At 41.2% G+C, this 18357-nt stretch overlaps 1 protein-coding gene across 4 annotated transcripts in view; it reads left to right on the forward strand.

Annotated features, from left to right (window-relative positions):
- ADAMTS9 (ADAM metallopeptidase with thrombospondin type 1 motif 9) overlaps window positions 1-18357 on the forward strand; it is a 160440-nt gene that overhangs the window by 60386 nt on the left and 81697 nt on the right. For all 4 annotated transcript variants that reach the window (XM_072785511.1, XM_072785514.1, XM_072785513.1 and 1 more), the window contains 6 exons: window positions 7722-7888; window positions 7978-8107; window positions 8709-8835; window positions 12121-12331; window positions 13023-13187; window positions 15530-15694. In XM_072785511.1, the coding sequence (XP_072641612.1) occupies window positions 7722-7888; window positions 7978-8107; window positions 8709-8835; window positions 12121-12331; window positions 13023-13187; window positions 15530-15694 (965 nt within the window). The remainder of the gene's footprint in view (window positions 1-7721; window positions 7889-7977; window positions 8108-8708; window positions 8836-12120; window positions 12332-13022; window positions 13188-15529; window positions 15695-18357) is intronic.

Consider the following 18357-nt stretch of genomic DNA (forward strand, 5'->3'; position numbering starts at 1 on the left):
GAGAGAGAGGCAGAGACACAGGCAGAGGGAGAAGCAGGCTCCATGCACCGGGAGCCCGATGTGGGATTCGATCCTGGGTCTCCAGGATCGCGCCCTGGGCCAAAGGCAGGCACCAAACCGCTGCGCCACCCAGGGATCCCCTCTTTGAGTCTTTAAAAACAAACAAACAAACAAACAAACAAACAATCTGTCCTGTGGATAACTGGCTCGCAAATGTTTTATTAAAGACATTACTTCCCCTAATTTTTGTGCTGCCAGCTCTAATCAATAACAGACCACTAGTGGACTCATTCAACATTTCATTACGCCTGGTTATTCCAAAAGGTTCTAGAATGGCAAATTATTCTCATGTCATGACTAGAATGGCCCACCTTGTTCCTTTATGGATTCTTCATCCTTCTCTCACGTCCAGGCACCTGATTAATTCCTTTGTATGCCTTCTGTTTAAACCACAACACACCATCAACCCTGTGTTCATTTCAACAGTTTGCTCAGCCCAGTCCCACGTCAACTTATCCTTCTGTAAACCACTGTGATCATGAAATTTGCCCAACCATTTTTAATTAAAAGAAGGACAAAGGGAGTGGGGTCATGACTGAAGGGATTCAGCTGGTCACCTTGCACAACCAGACTCCTCCTAGCCATGAAAAGCAGCACGGCTTGCGCTCTGATCTAGGAGAAATCACAGAGGTCTGGCTGGGCAGTGACTTTTTAAAGGAAATGAATGTACTTGTTCTCTTGGAGTGTCTGGGCAGGAATTCTATTTATCCATCTGAATTCAGCCTCCGTAGATGCTTTCTGCACATATTTGGACCTAATGAGCTAGTTAGTGAGTATTCATTGAATCACATTAGAATCAGAATCTGTATTTTGGAATGTCTACATGGAATCCTTCATAGATAGACAATGATCCTTTAGCCAAGCATGCTGATCAAGTGTAATATATACACATGACTTCATTATAGCATTTTTTGCAGTATGTCATTATTCACTCATTCACTTCTTTAATATGTACCGGGCATTCTTCTAGGTACAATGAGCAGAACAAAATAAGTAAGTTTAAATCACTGTCTTCTTCAAACTTACTGTTTGGTGGGAGTAGAGAGGCAAAAAGCAGTAACTTAATAGAGTAGCCAATTGTATACTGTTAGAAGATGGTAAGTGCTATCAGAAAATAGAACATCATAAGGGAAATTGGGATACTGAGGGTGAGTTGGGAACAGTGAAGTGTTTGAACTGTAGCAGGAGAGAAGAAGTTGATTTGGGGAAGAGCATTCCATGCAGAGGAAACGGCCGGTGCAAAATCCTAAGAACATGTCTAGATTGTTCCAAGGACAGAGGGAGGCCCATGTGGCTGCAGCTACATCAGCATGGAGGAGAGTTCTAGAGAATGTTGACCATGTGTCAGGAGTAGATTATATAGGGTCATATAAGCATTGAAAGGACTTGCTTGTACTCTCAAAGACATGGGGAACTACTGAAGAGTTAGAGCCAAGAATGACATGATATAATTACATTTATATTTTCAAAGGAGCATTTTGGCTCTTTGGTAGAAGAAAGGCACAGAATAGATGCAGGAAGACTGGTTAGGAATTATTACAGTAATCCAAGAGAGAGATGCTGGTGGCTTGGCCCCAAGTAGGAGCAGTGGAGGAGGTGACAGTACATGGTCAAAATCTGGGTATTTTTTGAAGGTGGAATCATCATGATTTGTTGATATGTTGAATATAGTATGTGAAAGAAAGGAATAAGTCATGGGTGACTCCAAAGATTTCTACCTGAGTAGCTAAAAAGACAGAGCTGCCATGAACTGAGATGATACAATTTGTTCCCTATTTATCTATATGGCCACGAGTGTCTTAAGGTCAGAGGCTGTGTTTTTATATCATTAGCTCTTGATATAAAGCCTACATATATATGTGCGAAGTAAATGGCAGCTCAGCTGTTGGACAGCCACTGCTCATGTCCTCTTTACTGAGGATTTACTATGTGCTTAATAAGGGATGGGATTACTGTGGACATACACAGAATCATCCCTTCTTTGAAAGACCAGAGTCTTCTTTAGAATCATTTACTCAGTGGCTGGATCAGCTTTTCCCTACCCTAAATATCCAAATGAATGGTGACTTTATAAAAGAATTAATGGAGTTCTTGAGGACCCTTTTCAAAATTATTTTTTGGGAATCCCACATTTCTCATTCCACCACTGAGCAAAATAGGTCAAGCATTTTTTCTGTGTGCACTGGGTTATAAATTTGAACATGTGGCTGTTGCTATGGCCTTACTACTTCCTAATTAAATCCAGCAGCATTGCATGCAACCTCCTTTATTAATTAATTTCCTGAAAGCCAAAAGCCATGTTGACCTGCTTCTTTCTTCTTCTTGAAAAGGAGAAGGATTCTCTTCTCTTCTCCTCCCTGTTGGGAAAAATCTCCTTCCAAGTAGTGGCCTCAATTCAATTCAACTTCATTAACCAGGCCAAGCACCTGAATTGGGCAGGGCCTCCTGATAACCTTTTATTCCTCACGGGAGGTTTCTTAATCTCCTTGTAAAGAATGAAAGCAAAATTAAAGAAGATTTGTCATCTGGGACAGGCAGGCTGGAGCGGTCATGGCCCTTTAGTGGAATACTACAGTAAAGTCACCCATTGGCAAAAGAACAACTCTCTGGAAGCAAATGACAAGTGTGCAAGCCTAGATGGACAGTCATAGTTCACTGAGTGTAAAGGTCGAGACCTCAGGGCCTTTGAACCTTACAGTGGCTTCTTAGCAAATGAGAAAGAACATGACATCATCAAATCCAAGGTGTGTAAATATTTACTCTTGGCCTGAAGGAGGTGCAGCAAATGCTCTAAGAAGGTTTTCAAACCCACAGCTCTTGCGTTGCTAAGGCATCTCCATCCTTATCCCTCCCATTTTTCTACAGGCCAGCCAAGCTACAGTCTTTCTGCATATGCTGGTGAGGGAGCAAGTTCCAGGAGAGAGGGCCTTTGTAGCAACCCAGCTCTGATGGGTGAAATGGGGGGGAAACCAACCCAGGAAATTAGCTCCCCTAATCTCATTAGCGGAAGGTTGGGCAGTAGACTGTCGTTTGCAGGAAACTATTTGTTTCACAAGGTACCGAAGCAGAAAGTCTCCCTGTCAAAGGCCGTCCTTTCACACGGGCCGCTCCCTCCTGTTGGGTTAAAGCCAAGTTGCACCCAGAGCCACCCTGTTCGTGTTTCTTTAAGAGAAAAAGGAGCCATTTCCGTGATACTTGATTGTCTCTAGTACACTTAGCTCTTGATTAATTGTGGCAGTGGGAAGACAGGAGTCAATTCAGTTTGGGATAAATCATGAAGTTCATTTCCCCTGATTATTCCTTTCTCCTTCTCTCTTTACCATCTACCAGGAGAGGGAACATGCAGGGAAGGGTAAAATGCCCCTAGTCATAAGCCCGAGAGGAAGCGGGAAGATGTTGGAAAGGAGCCCCAGGATTAGCCTACGACAGACGATTGCTCTTTGAATGCACACGAAACTGGATTATCACTTAATTTACAGAGCCAGTCTCTCATTTCCCCCATTTTGGTGAAACATCAGCTGGGGAGCTAGCATGCAACTTCACTTGAAAGAACTGGGTGATTGCTTTGGCAGCATGTCCTGCTATCACCATGTAAGTGACCCACATTAGGAGGCAGCCTCAGGATGTCTGAGGGCCACAGAAACAGCTTCGCCTCCAATCAGTGACCCATTGAAAGTCCTGCATCTCGCCTGGCTGGTGGGTCTCACGCTACAGCAGCTGTAGGGGAGACAAGGTTGTCAGAGCTTTACACTGACAGGGAAACAGTTATTTGGCTGGAAGCACTCTGTTCTCCTTGTCATAAATGTCAGGTCTAATCAGTCACTCCTTTCAGTGTCATTGATTGAGCACCTACTATAGACTGGGATCTTTCTTGGGGTTACAAGAGTGCATGTTTAAATGGTCGCTTTACTAAACAGGCTCATGTAGTCTAGTAAAACAAATGACTTTAAAAAAAAATGATTTTATTTATTTATTGATAAGAGACACAGAGAGGCAGAGACATAGGCAGAGGGAGAAGCAGGCTCCATGCAGGGAGCCTGATGTGGGACTCGGTCCCAGGACCTTGGGATCATGCCTGGAGCCAAAGGCAGTTGCTCAACCACTGAGCCACCCTGGTGCCAAACAAATGACTTTAATTGTGAAAAAAAATATTTAGCTAAACTAGTTTTTGATTTCAACTTGTACATAAGAGAAAGCATGCATGAATTCATTCACGCATTTAACAGGTATTTATTGACCTTGTTCTTAGAAAACCTTAGTCATTAACATTCTCTGGAGACATACTTCCCATGATTGGAAGTCACCTGGCCTTGGGAAGGTATTTTAATAATATTTAAGTCATGCTTTTCTCATCCCTAATTTAGGCCTTTGTAAAGGTGTTGGTAAGGAGATGGTGCATATGAAGGCGTTACAGTTTGCCAGCAACTGCAGCCTGTATGCATGGTCTTGTTTTACGTTTGTAAACTATCCAGTAAGAAACTCATCATCCAGAGGAAGGAACTGAGGCTGAGAGAGTTTACATAAATTACCCAAGGTCACATAAACTTCTCAGAAGGTGGGAACAGGTGGAAATGTTACTGGTCCGATTTCAGACCCTACACCCTTGACAACTTCACTTTCCTGCTTCTGTGGAGAAGAATAAGAATGTATGGCTGACTTAGGGGTATAAATGAATTGAGGCTTATGGTGGGAGGGAATGGTGAGGCTGGAAAGATAGGTTAAGATATGATTTGTAAAGATATAGGAAGGTTATGCTAAGGAGTTTCAAGTAAATCATATAGGTGGGGGGGGGGGACTATCAAAGAATTTTGAGTTAAGAAGAAGCCAAGAGATTTTGGAAGGTTTGGTTTTTTAAAAGCTTTTTCCCTGTTACTACATTCTTCCCAGCCATTTCAAATGAAGGCATCTCATTCTTTCCTCAAAACTAAGATGGGGCTTACATGAGTGAGTATAAGTGCTAGATTAGGAACTGACTTAATTACTGATCCTAGAAGGAGTAGTACTTCGATCAGTATAGTGTCCAAATGGGTGAACTCTGTGAGGTTGCCATATCCAAGGAAACAGGGACCCTGCTGCTATTGAGCCACCAAGAATATTCAAAGCTTCATCTCAGCCCTCAGTCATCTCCACGTAAGGATACAATACCGACTTTCCCTAAACCCTCTACACCTCTTCTGGCCTGCCTGGTGAAAGACATGCTTGCTATCACCGACATCAGTGAGAGACAGGTTAGAATCTGGCAAAAACCCAAGGCGTCTTGGCTCCACATCCCACAACTAAGACCAATGTCACTAACATGATGTTGAGGCATGATGCTTCCAAAGATTCATGCTCTGCAGAGTCGCTTGAGCAGCTAGGACCAATTGGTTGACACTGGCACCTGGCATGAAACCTACTTGCCATCTGAGTTAAGTTTTCCACATTCCTTTTCTTTACTTAAATACGTGGCCTGTGCATTTCAGGGTACCCCCTACCACTACTGAGATTTGCTAATTGTATGCGACTTATAAAAAATAAGAGGGACTTTTTCTGATTTTTATTCAAGACCCAAATGTTTAATAGCTCTGATTTATTAAGTTCTTGTTTCATGTGAAGCCCAGTACTCAGGAGGATTCATTATTCAAGGAGCGGTAGTACTGAAAAAAAGAACTAAGTGGTACTGATAATAAAACCAAAATTTTATAATACATACTAGGGGGAAAATATGATTGGGATTTTATCTCGAGAAATTAATAAAGAAGTTTGAAAATAGACTGTTTTTTTTCTTATAGTAAATAAAACTATGTTTTCACGTGAACCATGCATAGGTTTTTAGATTATAAGATAAAGCAACTGATAAATATTCTTATTTAAGCTTTCGACTTAAATTATGTGATAGCAGGGGCAGCCCCAGTGGCTCAGCAGTTTGGTGCTGCCGTCGACCCGGGGTTTGATCCTGGAGATCCGGGATCAAGTCACACGTCGGGCTCCCTACATGGAGCCTGCTTCTCCCTCTGCCTGTGTCTCTGCCTCTCTGTGTGTGTGTCTCTCATAAATAAATAAATAAAATCTTTTTAAAAAAAATTATGTGATAGAGTAGTACATTCTTTGCTTAAAGTTTGAATTTAACAGTAAAACCTGAAAAGGAGTCATTTTTATGAAAGCTTTCTGGGGCTATATTCACTTTCTTAATAGTCTCTCTTCATGCTTAGATAAATTATTTCTTCTGAAGCATCTGTCATTGTAGCTTATCTGTCCATTTTGTTTACTTTCCCTAAGTTCTAATGGGTCTAATTCCCTCAAGTTCTCGGTTGGCCTATATTTTGGCACTTGACTCAAAAAGTTCTCTAACATGACTTTTTCAGCTTTTCTGATTGTTTCATCTTTTTTTCAACATCTGCAGTAGATTCATTCATTTTTCTAAAAAAGAAGTGTTTATTGGTAAGGTACCATGTGCTCTTTTTGAAGCTGAGATATAGCAGTGAGTAAAAGGACCCAAAAATTCTTGCCCTCATGGGGCTTACTTTCTTAGTTGGGGAGAGAGAGCATATACAAAGTCTTATGGAGGAAAACTAGGGTGGTAAATGGGATGGGAAATGTGGAATCCGTGCTGGTAGTGGGAAGACATTACAGTTTTTAAAAGAATGGTCTGGGAAGGCGTATTAATTATCTTTTACTGTATAACAAATTATCTCAAGACATAGTGGCTTAGAGGAACAAGTGTGTACTGTCTTCCAATTTCTGCATGTTTCAGCACAACTAGGTATTTCTGGCTTGAGGTCTCTCATGAGGTGACAGTTAAGACTTCATTTGGGGCTGTGATCACATCTAAAAGGGCTGGTGGGTCCACTTCCCAAATGCCTCATTCAGATGCTATTGGCAGAAGGCTTTATTTCTTTACAGGAAGCCATTCAGTGGGGGCTGCTTGGGTGACCTCACACCATGGCCGCTCAGCTGCTTCTCCCAAAGCCAGAGAGTCGAGGAAGATCAAGGTAGAGCCACAATGCCTGAGACCTGGCCTTGGAGTCACACTCTGCCTTTCCTCAAAATCCTAGCGATTATACAGTCAGTGTGAGTCCATGTGGGAGAGGAAAACACAGAGTGTGAATATCAACAGGCAGGGATCATTGGGGCCATATTGGAGGCTGGCTGCTGCACTAGGTCTCACAGAAAAAATGACATTTAAGCATCATGTCAGCCATGGATTTTCAGATTCCATATCTGTCGAAGAAGACTAACAAAGATTCAACAGGCTCTAATAATCCTAACATAAAATAGGGATATTTGCATGGGAGTTGATTTTATAAATTTTCAGTTCATTAGTACATATTTTCAAATCATAAGACTTCTGCTTCCATCTGTAATGCGGTAATGTGGGGTTTATATCTCAAACCCCACACTAATTAGAACCCTAATATTATTTTTTAGTAATATAATTACATGGGTAGGGAGGTGTTTTTATCTCCCTTTTAGAGATCAGGAAATGGAGACAGAGAGAGGGAAAGTGAATTCCCAAGGCCATAAAGGTGGCAGGTGGCAAACTAGCATTTGAGAGTCTCTTCTCCAACTGAAAAGTATATATTCTTTGCCCTCCCGACCCTCTCCCTATCAGAGCGTTATTTCGTATTTCAGATAACAAGTCATTGGCAGCAAATCAGTGAATTCTCTTTTCTCATCTACAGCTTTATCAAGCAGTAAAGGTGAATTCTTGCTAAATGGAGACTTCGTTGTCACCATGTCCAAAAGGGAAATCCGCGTTGGGAATGCCGTGATAGAGTACAGTGGGTCCGACAATGTAGTGGAAAGAATTAACTCCACGGACCGCATTGAACAAGAACTTTTGCTTCAGGTAAAAACCTGACTGTGAGCCTGTGACCCTTTCCTTCCATGTGGTGTCACCAGACCTGCAAACATCTCCATTTTGTCTGCTCATCCCAGGTATTGTCAGTGGGAAAGTTATACAACCCTGATGTGCGCTATTCTTTCAATATTCCAATTGAAGACAAACCCCAGCAGTTTTACTGGAACAGTCACGGGCCCTGGCAAGCATGCAGCAAACCCTGCCAAGGTATCTACTTTTCAGCTGAGTTTCAAGGATTTGAGATTTTTAAGAATTCTTTTTTCTTTGGAAGTAGTCAAATGCATGTAATCTATAAAACTTTGCATAAATTCTTTGATCTCCTTTCTCTGCATCTTTCTGATTATTTTTGGCTGGTAAGTTGAGCTTTTTAAGGGATTCAGGATATGTTGGGTTTCCTCTTCCTTAGAGATTCATATATGTGTATGAAGCCAAGTAAAATCAGCTCTGCCACTTTGATTTTCTGGAGACATTGATTAGGTAGTCATATTGTATATCATTTATCACATTTCCTGTTGCCTAAATTAGGGGTCAGCAAACCATAGCCAGTGTGCCAAATCCAGCCTGCTACCTGCTTTTATAAATAAAGTTTTATTGGAACACAGCTATACCATTTTTACATATTACATGTGGGCACCTGCTCTTGCCCTATAATGCAGAGCTGAATAGTCGTGACAGAGGTCGTATGGCCCACAAAGCCACAAATATTTCCGTGTAACCCAGGACAGAAAATGTTTGCCAGTCCCTAGTCTAAATAGTCTATGGAATAGGTTACTTTCTCTGATTGAGACTTTTTTCCCTCCTTGCCTAGGGGAGCGAAAGCGAAAACCTGTTTGTACCCGGGAATCTGATCAGCTTACGGTTTCTGATCAAAGATGTGACCGGCTGCCCCAGCCAGCACCCATTACTGAACCTTGTGGCACAGATTGCGAGCTGAGGTGAGGCTAGTGTTTCCTTCTGGTCTTTACTGTGCACTCTGAGAGTCTTCTGGAGGGGAAGGACGGAAGGAGGAGACAGTGGTCTTTAGTTCCCCTTCCTTGCGTCTCTGTGAAATAAGCTTCAGCCAATTTTCCATCCCTCAGAAACCAATTATCCAAGACATATGCCTGCGGATTTCTTGTTCTTCTCCTAAGAATTAAAAATAGCTAATAGAGTATGGCATTTGTCAAAAGAAGTTCTTGTTTGACCCTCACAACTCAGCACTAGATATTGTTATGATTGAGTCATATCTTATTTAAGTTTGGTACCAATGTCAACAGAAAACCAGGGAAGCGGCATCTCTCAAAGTACCTGTATGTTGTGCTCTGTACACCCAGAGTATCTGTCACCCAGCAGAAGAAATCTTATGCATATGAAAATTGCGTACACTAATGTAAAGTCATGGAAGGAACTAGAAGGAAATCTTCACACAGATGTCTAGATACGGAAAATACCCTGTATCTAAGAAAAGTAGGAAATCTGAGGCAAGAAATAGTGGGTACAGAATTCTGAAGTTTTCTGATTTACATGCAAGGTTGACTGTGTCATGTTTGAATGTTAATCAGCCTGGGCGTTGCTTTATATAGTCTGAATGTCAGTTAAATGCAAGTAACAGGAATTGATGCTTTAATTCTCCTTTTACAGAAAAGAAATTATCTCTTCCTCAATCAGGGAAATTGTTAGGATCTTACCATTTGTAAGTGGAAAAGTGAATACTTTAGCATTTTGCAGGTTCCACAACACAGTGCCAAATCTTATCAAATGGTATTGACAGTCTATAGTGCTGCAGTGAAGATTATAAGGACCTCTCAAGGCACCAAGAGAAAAGAAAAGTGCTGGACTCAATTAGTAATGTCTGTCATGTGAGTAGGTGAAGGGGACATGGCACAAGTGCCACATCTTTGCCAGAGCTGATGTCTGATGGCTTTGACTTCAAAGCCCAGGCTCTCTCCACCCCCACTGTACTTCATGTCTACCCAGCATCACTGACCTGTTTGTTCATGGGGTTGTCACAAAGCATTGATAAGTCATTGTAGAAAGAAAAAATCGAAGACATTAAAAGACAGACATTTATGCTATCCAGTATTAATTCCCATTGTAGGTAATGTACTTATAAATCCATTGCTTTAGCCAACTGAGTTAATTTAGTTAAATTAGAGTTAAGGTCTTTTCAGGAAAAATAACTAGTTATCTAATTGCCAAACTGAATCAATCACAAAAAAAAAAAAAAAAAAAAAAACCTGACAGACATTGTCATTGTGGTTCATACTAATTGTTGCTGAATAGCTATGGACAACACTGAGAGACTAGAGAGAGGATTGTTACTGATGAATCAAACTCTAAATAGTTTTTTCCCAAAGCATGTGTGTGGAACACAAGTTCCACAAGATAATTTGTGGTCACCCAGTATGTTTCAGAAGCCTTACCAACTATCTCCTCCCCTCTGTCAAAATCCATCGTGTCAATTAACATTTGGAAGGCCCAGAGAAGTTCTAAAATAGAGACACCCGCTTAAATCAGTAGTTTGCAAATTTATTCCTAGTATTTTTACTCCCATGATGCCCCACACACCCACAGAAGCATACGCATTTTTTGTTTCTACTTGTAACAAACACTTTGCTTCTCTGAAATACAGTAATAAAATGCATTTGTGGGATGAAATGAACCGAATGAATTCAAAACACTGAAGTTGAGACCACTTTCCGGGGAGAGAATATATGAAGAAGTTGATGATAGCATTTTGAGAAGAACTTTCCTAAGGCAATGCTGTGACATTTCCACAGACTCTTCCAGGTTCTCTGCCCAAATGCTAGAGATTGTGTGAATATCAGGGAGACTCTATTATACTTGATCTGATGGTGTGTTTTCTTGTGGGGGCAAGACTCCTGCCTCCCTTACCCACGATGGATAAGCTTTCCATGAAAAAATGGTGATGAAGGCAAAGAGAAGGTAGCCCAGAATCAAGGAGCAGCAGATGCAAGTTCCAGATGCCTCTGTTGAATTGGACCACATTTTTGCCTCACTTCCTCAGGGAAGTGAGAGTTTGCCCAGACTAAGCTTTGACAGGATGAGATAAAGCATTGTTTTACAGTCTCTCATTTAACATGTTCCGGTTAGAACAAAATCACCAAATACTGTGTGACTCTAACGGAAAATCTCAGTAGCCCACTTTCCATGCGAAACATAAAAGCTGGTCAACTCTGACCTACTTTTAAACATTTGTGAGAAACTCCAAGATAAGCATGTGGCCAATATTCTTCATTGTTTCCCAGTCCTGCCCCTGGACAGGTGTGGATGGAAGAATTCTTAGGGCGTCCGTATTTGGCACACTACCCAATTTCTGAGAAGTAGTTAACAAGAGTTAATTCTAATGAAGATTTGAAAAAATTATCCTCTTTTGGATTGTTACGTTGAATCAACAGCATTCATTTTAAGCTTATATATTTATACTCTTCTAGTCAGTTTTAAATGGTTTTGTTTTAATTTAAGCACTGACTATATTTGGGGGGTATTAAAAGTATCAGTCTTTCAGCACATGTACCATTTTGCGGGGAGATGCTGATAATTGAGAGGCTGTGGCTGTGTGGGAGTGGGGCTTATGGGAAGCCTCCGTACCTTCCTCTCAGTTTTGCCATGGGCCTCACATTGCTCTATAAAAATTAAGTCAATTGTCTAGTCAAACTATATAGACTACGGGCCATGTTTAAAAGGAACTTAGTCTTTATTCACAGAGTTTAGCACACTTGCAATTCACAATTACAGTCCAGTTATCCATTCTTTTATTAAGTTCCGGGATGTTCACCGAACACATTTTAGCATGGCCCACATGAAGGGGGTTTTCGAGGCAGTTTCCAGCAGTGGTTCTCTGTCAGGAGCAGCCTTCTTGAGAAACGAAATGCTGAGTTGCATGAACCTTTTAAATATAAAATTGCTTTTTTTGCTCTGTTGAGTCCAATGTTTTCTTCTTTTTGGTTGCTTGAATTTCAGGTTGACTGTATCAAGGGAGAATCTTCACAAAGATAGAACCTCTGAGTATCACTCTGTGACTTCCATGTACATTACCAGCCATGAAAAATACATGGATATGTTGGTTTAAAATTGGATTTCAGGAACTGACTGTGGCTTTGGGTTTTGTGGTATTTGAGCTAAGGAAGAAAAAAGAACTAATTCTTCTACCAGTTGAATATAGATAGGACATACATATTTAACAGAAATGTTGGTTTATCCCCATTATTTATGCATAGGTGGCACGTTGCCAGCAGGAGTGAATGCAGTGCCCAGTGTGGCTTGGGCTACCGCACATTAGACATCTACTGTGCCAAATATAGCAGGCTAGATGGGAAGACTGAGAAGGTTGATGACGGCTTTTGCAGCAGCCACCCCAAACCAAGCACCCGGGAAAAATGCTCAGGAGAATGTAACACAGGTGGCTGGCGCTATTCTGCATGGACTGAAGTAAGTTGATTCTCACTCAACGAAAGTCTTCTTCTCGGATGCTAAGTCTGATTAGTTGGCTAATCAACTAATTGATTAGTTAGGGCTACATTGAGAAACCCTATGTAACTGTATGGAAGAGAGTACCATGCTTGATTTACAATGCCTGACCTCATTCTGTAGAAAAGAGTACCACAATCAATTTGTAATGTCTAGTAGCACCTGGGTGGCTCACTGGTTGAGCATCTGCCTTTGGCTCAGGTCATGATCCTGGGGTCCTGGGATTGAGTCCCGCACCGGTCCCCCTCAGGGAGCCTGCTTCTCCTTCTGCCTATGTCTCTGCCTCTCTCTGTGTCTCTCATGAATGAATAAATAAAATCTTTTTTTAAAAATTTCTAATGATTATATGACATTGAACATGGTGTATGGAAAATTGAGAGTGGTGGAACAATTCATCTAATCCCTTTTGCCACACCCCACAGGCCATTTCCAATGTTGTTTTCTCATGCTGGCCCACTAATATTGACTTCAGTATAAACCTGGGGAATAAATGGGTAACATGAGTAGACACTCCCCAAATCACAACTTGAATTGGATCGGTTGGGTGATTGTTTCTTGGGGGTTGAAAAGAGACAAGCCAGTGTAGCCAGGATGTTGACCATGCTGGATAAGAAACTTAGCAACAGTTTTATTTCATGTATTTTCCTTTCAGTGTTCTAAAAGCTGTGATGGTGGAAGCCAGAGGAGAAGGGCTATTTGTGTCAACACCCGCAATGATGTACTGGATGATAGCAAATGCACACATCAAGAGAAAGTCACCATTCAGAGATGCAATGAATTCCCTTGTCCACAGTGGAAATCAGCAGACTGGTCAGAGGTGAGATAAGAGGGCTCCTATTTCCCCTGGGTCATCTCTGATACTCTGAGTCTCTCTGATTCTCTTCAAGTCTGCACCTGCTGCTCCCCCACCCCCCACCCCCATCTCCTGGATGAAGCAACTGTGGTCCTCTGTCCTCTGGACAACCATATGGGGCGTGACTGGTCCACTAGTGGCCTGAAAGGCACGGTGGGTCTGGCTGGATCACCCACTCTGATAGCTTCTATTGGTGATTTTTGAAATTCCACCAAGTCATTGTAAAGGAAAATAAGGACTTGATTAGTCATAAAGCCATGCTAACTTAGACTTGAAGTTAAATGAAAAAAGGGGTTTCCTATTTTCTTGTCTGTAGAATAAGAAAATTAGACCCCAGTAAGGGTCACTTAGTAAGGTTAGTAAGTGACCTGTCTGATTTATTCATCCAGTTGCTAGTGGAAAACTTAGGAAAGAAAGGACTAGCTGAGTGTTCCAGACTTTTACCTATCTCCTCCCTTACCTGATGAAGCCTAAGGCAAACCCTCATCGCTTAGCACAGGTGGCCCTGGGACAGCAGGAGAAAGAACACAGAGCCTCTCTCTTGGTTTTATGGTTAGCACTCACTATTAACCCAGCCCAGGGAGATCCTCACCAAGCAGGTGACTGCCTCTGCCTTGCTTCATGGGGACAAGTGGAAAGAGGACAGGAGTTCCCTTACTGACAGGCCAAGTCAGGAATGCAAGGAAAGAGGTGTTCCCCTGCTACGGCTTCTGCGCTCATTTCCTTATCTCAACCATGTAAGTGCAGTATTAACTTTTACTTTCAATAGCATATAAAATACAAATCCTAAAAGTGTATTGTTAATGCCCCTGAAATGGCACCCCCAGGAACTTATGGTTCACAGTGGTGATTCCTGCACAAGTTAACAACAAACTTGCTGTTTTTTTTCTGTTGACAAGCTGCCTTTGCTTCAACTCTAGTGTTTGGGTTTTAAAAAGATGAAAGAAGGTAATGGGTTAAAGTTTTACCTAGATAGCTAAGAATAGCTGAAGTATCATTTCAAATCAAAGAACAAACCTTTGCAGGAAGACTTGTTGAAATGAAGGTGAGGGGATCTTAAACTATATATTCAGTATGAGCCAACATTCCTTCGCTTAAAAAACTGGGGACAAAACAGCAAAATGTTAATAATGAAGATCCCCAGAGATGTGAGATTTTTTTTATTACTATAGTTTTATCTTTTATACTTTTCTATATTTTTCAGATTTTCTGCAATGAGCAGGGATAATGATGATATTTAACATTTATTAAATGAACATGTACCAAGCATGTTACTTAGATTTTTTTCACGCAGTTTTCACAATTCTTTGCAGTAGGCACTATTGTTATCCGCATTGTACAGATGAGAAAACAGAGGTACAGAACCATCGAACCGTCACTTGACTTAGTATATCCATAGCTGATTGTGTTGGGATTAAAACTCACATTGGTCTGACTGATAAATTCCCTACACTTAACTCCTATTTTATAAAATCATAGATGTTTTATAGTACAGTATGACTCCGACTTATAGTGGTTCAACATAACAATTTTTCTTTCTTTCTTTCTTTCTTTCTTTCTTTCTTTCTTTCTTTCTTTCTTTCTTTTTTTTTTTTTACTTTACCATGATGCAAAAGCAATATACATTTAGTAGATGCCGTAATATGAATTTAGACCTTTTCCGAGGCTGGCTATCAGTGGTACTTAACACTCTTGAGAAGCTAGGCAGCAGCAACTCCCAGTCAGCCACGCTATCATAAACACGTGAGGGTTGATAACCAATACACTTATGACCATTCTGTACCCATATGATCATTCTGTACCCATTACTTTCAGTACAGAGTTCAATAAATTACATGGTATATTCAATACTTGGTTATAAACTAGGCTTTGTGTGGGATGATCTTGCCCCACCATAAGCTAATACAGGTGTTCTGTGCACATTTGAGGCAGGCTGGCCTACGCTATGATGTTTAGTAGGTTGGGTGTATTAAGTGCATTTTTGACATAGGGTATTTTCAACTACCAATGGGTTTATTTGGATATAACCCCATCGTAAGTCAGGGGAGATCTGTATTTCATGGTGTAGTGCTATGCTGAGTTCGTTCTGTACTTGACACTGTCCCAGAGCCTTTGTATATACAGAATGAATGAATGGATGAATGAATGAATGAGAAAGATGAGCCTTGATGTATTTACAAATTGCTATGAGAGAGGAATTGCTATGGGAAGAGAGCACAACTGTTCCTGTTCATCCATGAATAATCCCTGGGAACCACAACACATTGTTCAGAAACACCACTGATTGGCTGTGCTTTTTATTACAGTGCCTGGTCACCTGTGGAAAAGGGCATAAGCATCGCCAGGTCTGGTGTCAGTTTGGCGAAGATCGATTAAATGATAGAATCTGTGACCCTGAGACCAAGCCAGCCTCCATGCAGACTTGTCAGCAGCCAGAATGTGCGTCCTGGCAGGCGGGTCCCTGGGGACAGGTATTTCGAACGATAAAGTTCTTAACTACATTCTTTCCTTCTTATCTGGAGAGGGCTTGCAAAGGGGCATTCCAGCAGTGGGGATTTAACTGCCGTGTCTTGTGACTTGCACTATACCTCCGTGGTGCCTGATGGAGCCCAAGAAGCTCTGCAACCATTTTGCCCCAGGTCTGAGGATTGCTGCTTGCCCTCCTGGAGCTGATTATTCCCTTTGCAGACACAAAGGCATGTTCTCGCCCTTAGGTTAAAACTGTAGTTTGAGTGCACGAGCATTTGAACAAACTCACAACAGATCTCGTGTCTGGCTGATGTTATCTTCTAGCATGCTGCTGCGGGTCATTACAGAATGGGTTCTGGAGCCTTCTGCAGGGGTATCTGGACCGGGATTTGGCAGGGATGTTTGGGCTCCCCATGTCATGTTTCCAGAGCTCACCTCTCATACATAAAATCTTTCACACAGAATTAATCTAATCAAAAGTTGCAGAATCATCTCATTTTGAAAGATCTTTTCTGAATCCTCTAATATGTGTGTAAGTTTCAGAGTCTTAACTTGAACTATCTTTAAAGGAAAGAGTGAAAGTCTCCCTTGGGCTCCCATTTGAGAAGCCACTACTCTGGGAATTGAGTCCTTCCTAATATAGAAGCAAAAGCATCCTGGATACTATTTAAGCAGCCCTCCAAGTTCCCAAGAGAAGCAAAGCAGCTGTCGGCTGTCACTTACACAATCTCTTGAAAAATAACTCTCCCCCTACACTGCCCAGCCATGGCCACTCAGTCTTCTAGTGTATGTCTTTATTTCCAAGATGCATGCCATAAATGGGAGCAGCTGTATTACCATATCCTTAGAATTTCTATCAAATTGACCTTCTTCTGAGCCCTCCCATGGTACAGCATCCACAGGCAGAATGGCTGATCATGTCTTTATTATTATTATTATTATTATTATTATTAATAATAATAATAAAAGACACAAGAGAGGCAGAGACATAGGCAGAGGGAGAAGCAGACTCCCTGCAGGGAGCCTGATGTAGGATTCGATCCCAGGACCCCAGGATCACAACCTGAGCCGAAGGCAGACACTCAACCACTGAGCCAGCCACCCAGGTGCCCACGGCTGATCATGTCTGATCAAGCTACATAAACAGTGAGAGTCCCCTATACTTCTAAGTCCAGCTTCCTTTTTGTCTCTATCTGCATAACTCTAATGGAATAAGAGAAAGAGAAAGAGAGAAAGAGAACCCAGCTCAGAATCACTGTTAAAATTTGAGTATAACATCTTTTAGAACCAATGGGCCTATTTTTTATCTGTGTCTGCACCAGTCCTAGCCAGAGATTGCTCTTCCTTGTATTGAACATGCAATTCTGGGTGACAAACTGGTTGTTGTTGTTGTTGTTGTTTTATTTAAGAGTAACACATGTTCAGAAGAGAAATTTTGCAAAATGTAATTTAGCAAAAAGAATACCACCAAACACACTCAATTCTTTTTTTTTTAAGATTTTTTATTTATTTATTCATGAAAGACACAGAGAAGAGAGAGAGGTAGAGACACAGGCAGAAGGAGAAGCAGACTCCATGCAGGGAGCTGATGTGGGACTCGATCCCGGGACCCCAGGATCACTACCTGGGCCAAAGGCAGACGCTAAACCACTGAACCACCCAGGGATTCCCAACACACTCAGTAATGCACAGGTTATTAGTATTAATACATCCGATTCTCTTCTAATATTTTTAAACTAATATTAGGAGTATACTTAGTATATGTTTTTTACCTGAAGTAAAACACATGTCGCACAATGAAGCACTTCACTCTGAACAGCTCAGTGGTTTTTAGTACATTCACAATGTTGGGCAACTAACATTCCAAAATGTTTTCATCCAAAATGCTTCCATCACCCCATTAAGCCATTGGTCCCCATTTCCCCCCGAACTCCACCCCTCCGGCAACCAACAATCTTTCTATTGCTGTGGATTTACTTATTTGAAGTATTTTGTGTAAGTGGAATCGTACACTGCGACCTTTTGCATCTGATACTGTTCACATAGCATACATATTTCAAGGTCTATATCGGAGCACATATCCGTACCTCATTCATTTCTGTGGCTGCATAATATTTTATTGTATGAGTGTGCCATATTTGCTTATCCCTCCATACCTAGCTGAACATTTGGATTGTTTGTTCCTTTGGCTTTTGTGAGTAGGGCTAAGATGAATATTCATGTACTAGTGCTTGTTTTAGGACCTCATTTCAATTCTTTTTGGGTGTATCTCTGGGAGTGGTATTGCTGGATCCTGTGGCAAGCCTGGGTTTAACTTCTTAACTGCCAGTTTTTCACAGAATCTGCACCGTTTTATATTCCTACCAACAATACACAAGGGTTCCAATTTCTCTGGCTCCACACCAGAGAAATTGTTATTTTTTACCCCTTTTTAATTATGGCTCTCCTAGTGGGAGTAAAGTAGTATCTCATTATGATTTTGATTTTGCATTTCTCTAATAACAGATGATACTGAGAATCATTTCATGTACTTGTTGACCATCTGTATATCTTTTTTTGGAGAAGTATCTATTCGCGTCTTTTACCCATTTAAAAAAAAGTGAAATTATGGTCAAAAAACATAACATCAAACTTATCATCTTAACCATTTTTCTAAGATTTTATT

This window comes from Canis lupus, chromosome 19 (genome assembly GCF_048164855.1).
Source record: "Canis lupus baileyi chromosome 19, mCanLup2.hap1, whole genome shotgun sequence".
NCBI classification, from domain to species: Eukaryota; Metazoa; Chordata; class Mammalia; order Carnivora; family Canidae; genus Canis; species Canis lupus.